The sequence below is a fragment of the Xenopus tropicalis genome, chromosome 9, assembly GCF_000004195.4.
Source record: "Xenopus tropicalis strain Nigerian chromosome 9, UCB_Xtro_10.0, whole genome shotgun sequence".
NCBI lineage: Eukaryota > Metazoa > Chordata > Amphibia > Anura > Pipidae > Xenopus > Xenopus tropicalis.
This window is the reverse complement of record NC_030685.2, coordinates 69,632,896-69,645,026: the sequence shown is the minus strand read 5'-3', so window position 1 is coordinate 69,645,026 and position 12,131 is coordinate 69,632,896. Positions and strand designations below refer to the sequence as shown.

The 12,131-nt window shown below is 40.3% G+C and overlaps 1 protein-coding gene across 2 annotated transcripts in view; it reads left to right on the top strand.

The window, feature by feature from the left end:
• The window catches only part of xirp2 (xin actin binding repeat containing 2), an 85,874-nt gene that overhangs the window by 58,122 nt on the left and 15,621 nt on the right, over positions 1–12,131 (top strand). For both annotated transcript variants that reach the window (XM_002936750.4, XM_012971306.2), the window contains exon 4: positions 11,063–11,161. In XM_002936750.4, the coding sequence (XP_002936796.3) occupies positions 11,063–11,161 (99 nt within the window). The remainder of the gene's footprint in view (positions 1–11,062; positions 11,162–12,131) is intronic.

The following is a 12,131-nucleotide window of genomic DNA, read 5'->3' as shown; positions in this document are numbered from 1 at the left end:
GTAGTGTATTACTAAGCTAACATTACCCTGGTAAGGACAATTCTCATTGGTGAATTCTCCTGCACCTTCTTTGGAGACCTAGGGGGTGCAAAGGAGTCAGTTTTAGGGAAGGTGTTCTGCATGTCTCTTTTTGGTCAGTTTTTGGTCAATAGAATTCTCATTGGTGACTTGTACTGATGAGACAATCTGCTCAAATTAGCAAAACGGCGAAAATTCCCATAATGCACCAATTGGTTTTTGTCACGGTGACTTGGCATGTACAATACATTGTGGTCTATGGGCATTTTATTTTCTGCAAATTTTTGCAGCACTGAAATGTGGATTTTCAGCATAAATCCATACCTCATCACTAGTGATGAGAAAAATATTTTTCCAGGTTTCACTTGAAGAAAAATGGCCACAGACTCCAATGTATTGTAAACTGAAAAAGTCACCGCAAGAATCATTTGCCCTGAAATAACACCCATTGATTTCACAATGTTTTATTGAGGCAAAACAGGACAGTTTTGCCCCTTACTGATAAGCTAATCTGACTTTTTCCATTCCGCTCAACTTTATTTTGCAGCTACTAAAGTCTATGGGCATTTTTGGGCAACAAAACAAGGGGAAAAATTTTGCTCATCACGATCTGAATACCTGTACTTGTTTTCCATGTTTAATTACATTTTTCATTAACTAGGGGGTGCAATTTATGGCTGGGTTTAATGTCCTTTTAAATATCTATATCGAGAGGATATTTTTATATTATTGCAGTGATGCTCACTCTTCTGCTTTCAAAACGAAGCTGATAGCAATTAAAACTAGTGATGGGCGATGTTTCGCCAGGCATGGATTCGCGGCACGTCCAAAAATTGTTGCCAGCGTCAAAAAAGAATAGTCGCGGGCGTCAAATGAATAGCCGCGCGACAAAATAATAGCCGTAGGCGTCAAAATAATAGTTGTGCGACAAAATAATAGCCGCGGGCGACAAAATAATAGCCGAGGGCGACAAAATAATAGCCGCGGGCGTCAAAAGAATAGCCGTGTGATAAAATAATAGCTGTGGGCGACAAAATAATAGCTGCGCGACAAATAATAGCCGTGGGCGACAAAATAATAGCTGCGGGTGTCAAACGAATAGCCGCATGATGAAATAATAGCTGCGGGCGTCAAAATAATAGCCATGCGACAAAATAATAGCCGCGGGCGACAAAATAATAGCCGCGGGCGACAAAATAATAGCTGAGGGCGTCAAAAGAATAACCGTGCGACAAAATAATAGCTGCGGGCGACAAAATAATAGCTGTGTGACAAAATAATAGCTGCGCGACAAAATAATAGCCGTGGGCGGAAATTTTTTTTGCTGCACGACATTTTAGCTGTTTCGCGAATTTTTGACCCTTTCGCGGATCTTTTGAAAGATTTGCGAATTTTCCAGCGAAGCGAAACGGAACAGATTCGCTCATCACTAATTAAAACCCCAAATAATGACCTGTGTGAATCCACTGGGTTTTTTTAGCTGCATCAGTTTAAATCACACAATATAGAAATGGTTGATGAGTTCTAAACACTAGGCAGCAGTGAATTATGGGCAAAAGAAATTGGAAGTTTTCTAACCATCAGGTACAATGCTGAGTCCATCACACAGTTTCTCTGCTGTACGGAATATGCAATCAGAATCCCTATAGAGATTTCCTATACAAATCAAAACAGATGCTACAGAGAGAGGCATAATGCAGCCTGCAAACCTTATTTCGGCTAAGAGCTTTCTGCAGTTCATTACTTCATTATCATACATCTCAGTAAATTGTTGCGAGAGGTAATGATTTTTGGAATATATGAATAGTCCTATAATAAAGCTCATCATGCCATGTATATAGTGCACATAATGAAAAACTGTAATTGCTCAGTTAAGAGATGCATTTATGATAATACAGAATGTCTGACAGGCAGTAACATTAAAATTCGTAGGGAACTTTGTAATTGTGAATAAAGATTAAAATGATAGGAATAGTACAGTCAAAGTCAAACGCGGGTCAATTATTCCCTGAAGTTCATCAATGGACAAAAAGAAGTTTGTAAGTCATCAGTCGAGTCTGAGTAATGTTAGTACTTTGATGCTTGCAATATGTTTATTGGGGCTGGACTTTGTAAGAAGAAAGATATATCTGACATAATGGCAAACTAAAAGTTCTAATATAATCATACGCCACTGTAATCATTTTTGATCAGTAGAATTCTCATTGGTGAATTTTCTTGCATCAATTATGTTTTCCAGCAACTTCTATCACAAAACTAGGGGGTGCAGTGGGATAGTGTTATAGTTGGGTTTAGGGACACCTGCTGTACAGCGCTGCTCAACCAAACTTTACTCAGCTGTTGCTGGACTACAAATCCCAGAATAATGTAACATATAATGAAGGTTGAGGCATGCTGGGAGCTGTAGTCCAGCAACATCAGGGTTGTATTCTTAAAGCAATATTGCACAATAAAACTTTTCAGGCTCTCTAGTGCCCATGGCAGTATTGAAATGCAAAAGAATCCTCCAATGAGAATCCCAGCTGATCTGTGTAAATCTGGCTCCATGTTCTCTGTTCCAGCAATTGGAGTTGGGAGCATTAAGCACAGTTTCCCAGCACTGAACAAGTCTGTGCTTATTCCCATGTCTCATTCCTGTGTCATATAATGAAGGGAAAAAATGACATATTTATCTCTATATGTAAGATAACAGCAAGATGCCTGGCACAGTGATGGGAAGCATTCTCATTGGTCAATTCTCTAGCGTCTATAATTAAATTTTCAGTCAGTAGAATTTTTATTGGTGAATTGGTTTCCATGTGTAATTATGTTTTTCATCAACTTCTATAGAGAACTAGGGGGCGCAAGTGGGACAGCTTTACGGTTGGGTTTAGTGTCCCTTTAAGACTGCAATTGTCAAACTGGAAGGGGTTGGTGAATGTTTGCACGTACATTCATAGAAAATGACTCCAACTTTCTATTATTCTATAAGCCCCTTCTTCCCTCATGCTTATTACAGCCAAGTCTTTCTGTACAGCAGTGTTAATACCATTTGTTATAAGTGTCCCATATTCTGCTAATATATTCACTGTCATTATCCGCCACGTAGCTAAAAGCCATTAATATGCAGGATAAATAATGCAATGATGAATGTGATTACAACAAGAGCTGTTGATTGAAAAGGTGCTTTTTCAGTGAAGTAACCTTTCCATCTTTCCATGCAATGTACACTTATTTTCTCATGGACTGCATTCATCCATTATCTAAATACAGTCTGACAGACCGTATATATTCCCACATGGGGAAGGATGAAGACACATGGCGAAAAATACCCATCCCACATGTTCAAATACCCATCCCACTGAGCCCTCCTGTCTCTTCCCTCCCCCTTTTTTCTTATGCCCCCCCCAAATGACTACCACACCTCCTTGTGATCTCTCTCCAACATCAAAACCTAGATTCATGTTCTGCCTTCTGCTTTACTTTATTTTCTAATTAACCACAACAAGTTCCTTTCTATCTAATGCTAGTCCTGGGGTGGGAATTGACAGTAATAACAGGAGGTTCAAACATGAATTAGTCTCCAAAACTATCTAGTTGTATTTTGGTTTGCCACCTTTTTTTTAGCGGCCAGTTATGGGTGGGCACAAAAGGGTGTAGGCAGTAACATAAAGGGGGCAGAGCTGTGACATAAAAGGGGCATGATGACTGATGACAAATGGAAGGATGGTGGGGGGTTATGGAGAGGGTAAGGGAAGAAAAAAGAGAAAATTGGGGCAGATTGTGGTGGATCGGGGAAAGGCAGGGTTTAGTTTAGGGTTTAACAAATTTACTGGCAACTACTTACAGCCTTGGCAGGTTTTTACTAGCTAGGCCAGTAACCCTAATTGTAGTTTAGGTCTTTAAAAAAAAAAAAAAAAAACAGTGTGCAAAAAGTAAATCTGTTGCATTACAATAAGAGATAAGGGGAATCATTTACAAACTGGAAGGTAGGGTGCAATGTTGCACTCTGCACCTTACACCACATTTTGGACCTGGCACAAGGTGCAGAGAGCAACAAGACCTTGAGCAAAATAGTGATGCTCTTGTACTTGCCCCAGGACTTAGTTAAAGACTCCTGTAGTGCTGTATTTAAATGTGTACCCCAAATATAGAAAGAGGATAAGAAGACTGATGGATCTTACTTGAGTTGCTGTGATCTACTAGTCACTACTATGAATATGATCTACTAGCCACAGACAGATTGTGGAAGCAGACCCTGCAGTCATAGTGGCCTAGGACCATGGGGGCTGCTTCATCTATAGAAATCCCCCCCTACCCAGCCACACTTTTACCTACACCGGCACTAGTGGCCCGGGAGCAGGGGCACAAGCGGGCAGGCAGGTGGAGGGAGGGTAGGGACTGCTTGTCATGTAAATGACCTAACAACCGTATGCTCAAATACTGGAGAGAAACCTTGGAGTGTTCTAGCACTTTGTTTTTGTAAAGTCCAATGACGTCACTCAGCGACAGATTCTTCTAAAGAAGTAAAATAAGAAAAGGCAGTTCCAAAGTCCCGCAGAAGTATATCTGCAGTCTAAAGAAAATGATGGCCGAAGAGTAACTAAAGTGGTTGATCTGAAGTGCAGGAGACCTTTCCTCTCTCTCTCTCTGAAGACTGACTTCCAAGCTCTCTTTGGGCTCTTTTTATGTCCCTATTGGCCCATCCTCCCAGCAAGCCCCTATTGTTATTATGCAGGGGTGGGGAGACATATAGGTGCCAGGATAACCGGATTATCTGCCTATTGTTTCCAATCAGACTGGGGCAGACGTGTTGGAGCCTTTGGGTATAGCCCCTAATCTCATCAGAGAGAATTTACAGTAAATCAGTTCCGCCATTGTTTATCACAAACCCATTACACTGCTGTGTGCTCCAGGACCCTCCAAAAATGTTTATTGCAGGGGAGCCTGAAGCGCTGTAGTTACAACCACATCTACATTTTGGACACCCTTGGCCTACAGCTTTATCATCAGTGTCTCAGTAACAGGGTTTTCTGGCAAGTGGCAATTTTATTAGCATTTTACTTTCAAGGTGAGATCAAAGGGCAGTTAGAACTAGGAACATAAACAATGAAGCAGGGATATAAAAATTCCACTGCATGTTCTGTATAATGATTTGTATACCTTAGCCAGCATGATAAATGGACTGTGCTCATCATCTGACCTTTAGGTAGAAAAACTACATCAGATACACATATCTTATGGGGACATGGCCCATGTAGAGTGTTGTACTGTCAATTTATAATGGTTTTTAATTTGTCCAGGGTACCTAATTCTATTCAAAGCCCTTTTCAAATACAATATTTTCATTTTCCCACTGTAAAATATTCCCCAAACTACCAAAGCTACACTACATATTCAAAAGTATGAGGATAGCTCTACTACTTACAGATATTGGCTATTTACGTTACACCCCCATCACTGATGACATCATACAGTGGCATTCTTCACACAATCCTGTGTTTTTACTTTGTAGGAACAGTTTGAGGAAAGTTCTTTTTTGTCTCAGTACCATAATGTTCCTATGTACAAAGGGAGGTCAGTGGGTTTAATGAGGGCAGAAGAACTATACTGGCCTATACAAAGGACATAATTGATCATCTGTGAGATGAACTGGAACGCTGACTGTAAACCAGACCTCATACTCAAGAACATGACTTCACAACCTCTTGAGTATAAATGGAAACAAATGACAGTGTCCTAACATCTAGTGGAAAGCCTACCCAGAAGAGTCTTGGTTAAAGGCTAGTGGCCTACACAGAGACCTCACATCAATGTAATTGAACATCTTTGGGATGATCAGGAACCCTTAACAGTCCTAACAACAAAAGCCTACCCAGAATCCTTGGTTTTGTAATGAGATCATGGTCAAGCAGGATATCAGCCCAAATGTTTGTGGATTACAATTCTTCTCAAACATATTAACAAAGGTTAAAGCACAATGTATTCCATCAAGCCATAGAAATAAATTCTGAAAAATCAAAATTAAATTATAAAGCTTTATTCTAAGCCCCCCAGGGTCAGTGGTTCCCCTGTTCCTACCGGTATCGCTTATACTTTGGCAGACTGTGGGATAATATAAATAAGCCATAAATGTACTATTTCGGATATTACTGATTCTGTTTAATACTGAATGCCAATCTGTTACAATGTATTTTTAGGCTTAATGAGAGACAGGGAACTTTTTTCTTTGAATTGAACCTGTCACTATAAAATGCCTTTGGGTAGTTTCATACTGTCATAATCTGCCAAGCAAAAAGGTACAAATTGCCTGCCTGATCCGGTACACAAGCTGCCATTTTTGACAATGACAATTTATCCATTTTTAGTTCTTTTTAGCAACGGGGGGCAGGACCTTTATTTTAGAGATGTATAAAATATTCACTTTATAAGGCAGAAATTACTTTAATAGCCAACTTGTAAATTATGATTTTCTTTTCTTACTTCTGGTCTTACAAGGACTACATTCTGCTTTATAGAATACAGCACTTCTTAGTTCTTAGGGGCATTAATTAAAGAGAAAAACATATATTTTACCTAAAATAGAGCAATAAAGAGGTGTGTCCCTTCTGTTTGGGGTCTGACTGCTCTCTGTACCTTGCGCTGGGGTCAGTGAACCTTATTTGAACGTGGAAAGAGACAAAAGAAGGCAATTCTTTCAAAAACTTTAAAAAAAAAAAGACAAATAAAACATTTGAAAAAGAATACGACATACCAAAGGCAATGACATTACATACCAAAAAGCTTAAAGGTGAGCTACCCCTTTAAATGTGGTAAATAGATGGGAAATGACTTCATATCAATTGTGTACATTTTGTAAACCCCCAACTCCAGCATTATAATAATATAACCAGTCTTTGATTAGAGCTTGATTGATAGTATGAAATATAAGGGCTCATTTACAAAGTGCATGGCAGGGTGTGAAGTGCACAATCAGATTTTTCCATGTACTTTGAACAATAGCCAAAGGTTTTTTCCTCTTCCCCATGAATACAGTGCTTCCTGCAGTCAGGAAAGTAGGCATTGCCCCTCCTGCCCCCAACCCATCCCTCCCCAGTCTGTTCCCCATCCTCTATCTTGCGCAGGTAGTCTGGAAATCACTGGATTAGGGGGGAAATCACTGCCTTACACTGCAATCTGCACCACACACCAACAGTGCTTCTTCTACAAGCCCAAAGTAAACAGGCCCGCTAATTGCCCCTGCAGAAAGTCAAGGGTGGGTGGCGGGCCATATTGCCTATGAGTACAGCCCCATCCAGACCTCCCACTCCTGTCCCAACCCTACTTCTGATGGCAGAAAGTGATTGCTGTATTTATACACTCACCCCCTTTAGTAACATCATAGATGGGCAGATGAAGCAAGGGTATATACTGTAACTCATCAAATTATGGTGGGCTGGGCTTCTGTAGGATTAGAACAGATTAGAGTCCGTGCAGGATTTTGTGACCCACAATCATAACACTGTTTGGCTTTCCAAGGAGCATGACAGTGGCACTTGAACGGGGGCCCAATACAGCACATCCAAGAAACACTGTATGTTTAGTAACTAGAGTTGGTTATACCAGTTGTATATAACTTATATTGTGCACCTGTTTTCAGCATCAACCCATCAACAGGGCTTCTGGCAAAAGGAAATCAATACTGACGCAGCTCTGTTTCTCTAAACAAAATGAATCTGTTTGTACGGTTTTGCCCATTCATTCCCAGCAAATTTGCATCAGTTCTCGTCATCATTCAGACCTATTGGTAATTGGAACTGTCAATAACTTGTTTATCTCCATCAAAAATGTATTCCTCCTACTGCTTGTAGAACGAAAAAGATCTTGGGCAGTGATGCACAACCACGCCTATTTTGTGACTTTTTTTTGATGTGCAATAAATTTTTTTGTGACTGACTTTCGCTGAATCTTCATGAAAATTTGCCAATGGCAAAATGCAGAAATTCGCTGCGAATCCATGCCTGGCCAAAAAATGTGCTCATCACTAATCTTGGGTTATTGCTGATATTCTATTTAGAGGACCTGAGCATGAACTATTTTTACATTAGCCGCATCCTGCTGTGTAGCCAACAAAAAGATGGAAAGAATTGGCCTCATTTTCTTTTCTAGTATAGTGTCACGATCGAGAGACCCAAGGAGAGAGTTCTGAGCAGGCAAAGGAACCAATCGTGTCGCAGGAAGATGGGGAACAATTCAGAGTAGTCTGGGACAGGCCGGGGTCAGCAACGGCCAGACAGCGCAGTACGGAATCGGAATCCAGGAGCATAGTCAAACAGGCAACGGTCGGTGTAGGCAGCAAAACAAGAGATGTCAGGAACAGGCAAAAGTCAGTACAGGCAGCAAGCAAGAGAGGTCAGGAACAGGCAAAGGTCAATACACGGCAAAAAAACTAGATATATCACACCCAGGAACTCACAGGAAGTAAACCTATGTTGGGCAGGAAATACAGGCAGTAAGCGCTTTAGATATTCGAATTTTGGTGCATGTGCGTGCATCACCGGATGTGCATGCGCGTCAAAGGGCAGCGCGCCTAGAAGAGGATGGCGGGCGTCCCCGCAATGGAGGAGGTGGTGGGCGTCCCCGCCACCCCACTAGACCACCAGGTATCATTGCATATAGGTTCAGAACCTATTATCCGAAATGCTCAGGACCTGGGCGTTTCCGGATAAGGGGTCTTTTCGTAATTTGGATCACTGTACCTTACTGCAGCAATGAACAGCTAAAAAAACAAAAATGGAGAAGAATGTAGTGAATAGAACAGCAGATTAAATTCTCATTGGAGACATTTTTTGCATGAATTAGGTCACTGATTCTGGGGGTTTTAAAAACCAACAATGTTGCCGTAATTATTTGTTTCAAGGACCACTGATGCCCAAGTTACTGAGAGATCCGTTCTTTGTGTGACATGGTTAACCTTTCCTCCACCAATAATGTGAGGGCCCACGTAAGAGAGTCCAATGTAACACATGCTCTACTGGGACTCCAGGGAGTTGTTACTTGCCAAGTCCAAGTTGGGTAAGGATAAGGATGGTCCTAACTATGAAGGAGTGAGCCATGCTTTTCAAAAGAAATCCAAACTTAGATGATTTTCTGCACAGATTGTATTGAATATAAGTAAATCTTGCTTTAAGCATCAATTTCCTTACAGTTTGCCAAAGAACTTTAAGAAGTGTTATGCTTTTCTTGCAGTAAGGAAATGTTGCCATGGAATTGTATTGTTTCCTTTTCTCAATTGAACTATAATACACTGAAATGAAGTAGTGTTTTTCTTTCATGCCTCTACTGCATATGAGCGAGAAAATGTTCTTGCCTGATTAAATTGGGCTTTCACCAGGCGAAGTCGTTTAAAACAAAGCTTTAAATGCTTCTCACAAATGACTACATTTAAAATAATGCATCCCAGAGGCAGCCGAAAAGATACGCTCACAAATTGCAATTTCAATTACTCTTCCATTCCATAATAACATAATACATCTGAATCAAACCCCTAGTAAAGTATGAATGCGCGGTTATTGTGCTGCTTCACCGGGGCTTTAAAAAACCCAAGGGGAGGCATTATGTGTTTTGTTTTTACTATATGGTGAGACACTCAGCATTAATCACACTAGATACAGATTCAGGAAGACTGAGCGCTTACAGTGAACAATGTAAATGGACTTAATGATGATACCACAATGGGTCTATGCTATGCAAACATCTTTTTTCCTCTGTAATGTTGTTGTGCATCCCCTTCCCATAGATCCCTTATAGGCAGGCTTAGGCATTGCTGTAGATATGGATTCTGGAAGATTAGCGATTAGTGAAGATTAGTAAACAAAGAGCAACTTGATGATGATACCACAATGGGTCTATGATATGCAGGCATTATTTTTCCTGTTCAACGACAAACTCAAGATCTTGGCACACACACACTATACCCTTGTTACCAGTGCCACATTGTCAAGGATTTTCTTTGTCCAGAATTTCCTGGGCTACAAATCTTAGCATACTCCTACATATTACCATAGGTTAAACCACATCATCAAAAATTTACCATTCCTTTCTCATATCATGTAAGCTCCTTCCACTTGCTGAGCTCTGTATTCATTTTCTTACTTTTCTAATGCCTGATAATTCCCAGCCCCATATCTTGTGACTCATGTTCACTTCTCCTGATAGATTGTAAGCCAAGGGGCAGGGCCATGTTTACCTTTTGTATTGGTCAAAATTTGTATGTAATCTGTATGTTTGGTACATTTAATATTTTATTGTACAACACTGTGGAATATGTTGGTGCTGTATAAATACTTGTTATTCGCCGACAGCATATGCATATGTGCACTTGCTTTTGTCTACATATGTGCGTGAGTGTATGTGTATGTGTATACACACGCATGTGTGTGTGACATTTAAAGGGACACTAAACCCTGCTGTACTGCACTGCTCAACCAAACTTTACTCGGCTGTTGCTGGACTACAAATCCCAGAATAATGTAACATTTAATGAAGGCTGAGACATGCTGGGAGCTGTAGTCCAGGAACATCAGGGTTGTATTCTTAAAGCAATATTGCACAATAAAACTTTTCCTAAACTTTCCCCGAAATCTCCAGGGCCAGGGACTGCATTAAAATGCAAGAAATGAGAATCCCAGCTGATCAGTGTAAATCTGACACCATGTTCTCTGTTCCAGCAATTGGAGTTGGAAAAAATTACATAATTATCTCTATATGTAAGATAACAGCAAGATGCCTGACACAGTGCTGGGAATCCGCATTCTCATTGGTCAGTTATTTTGCATTTATAATGAAGTTTTTGATAGTAGAATTCTCACTGGTGAATTTTCTTGCAGCTATAATTACGTTTTTTGGCAACTTTTATAGCAAAACTAGGGGGCGCAGTGGGACAGTGTTATGGTAAAATGGTTACAATTCTGCCACAATCAGGCTGCTATGACGCATTAGTATTTCATTTCTCTTTTTGTAGGCTGATTTATTTATTCTCAGTTCTAAATAAATATATATACTCCTACAATTTTTGTTTGTTTAGGAAACAAGAAAGAGCAAAGAAGTAACATTCTCGTGCAGCAGTAGCAGCAGCCATGCAGCGGAGCAAAGATCCCAGTTTACAGCTGCAAATGCAGAACAGGTATGCATCAATGCAATATGTACAGGTATCTATTGAAATAAAAGAAGCACCGCACATCAGTTGGCCTTCTGATATTAAGTTAGTCAACTTGTTCCCATTTACATGGAGCATCCCACCCTGCTGTGCCATTAGCAAAAGCATAGTACCTCAGAGCCGCTGCTCCAATAAGAACCACAAGGGGGCAGTGTCAAAAACATCCCATAGGTAGATCGGTGTTGGGATCTGACCTGCTTTTTGATAAAACACACAAGGCCAGAGGGAAGTCAGCTGCTACATACGAATGAAGCTCTGTAAACACTGCCTTCTTCATGAATAGAGGTGATTACAGTCCTCCCTGTTCTGAGAAGCATACAGAGTCCAAGTTAATAAATGATGCTGCAATGAGCACCAATGAGCCTTATTGAACTGCTTCCTAACCTTGGAGCTCTATCTTTCTATAGCGCATATTGATTGTATTGCTTGGTTGTATTAACTACTTCTTTGTCTTTACCAATGCCTGGTCATTAAGAGTGCACCTTTCCCCCCACTCGCCCCATCTGATAATATCTTTCCATCCAATTACCATCCCTCCTGTCAATAACCCCCCCCCCCTCCCTCCAAATCACTCAGATCTATTTCTCTAGCTGTAATAGATCTTAGTAACATGTACCGGCCCAGAGGCCTTTATTCTTTTTACAGTATGCCATGATCTTTATCATGATGGTTTATCTACTGAATAATTAAAGGAACAGTAACACCAAAAAATGAAAGCGTTTTAACGTAATTTAAATATAATGTACTGTTGCCCTGCACTGGTAAAACTGTTTGGTTTTTTTTATACAGAAACACTACTATAATTTATATAAATTAGCTTTTGTGTAGCTATAGGGGCAGCCATTCAAGCTGGAAAAAAAGGCACAGGTTACATAGTAGGTAACAGATAAGCATTGTAGAATATAATAGGGCTTTATCTGTTTTCTGTTAAGTAACC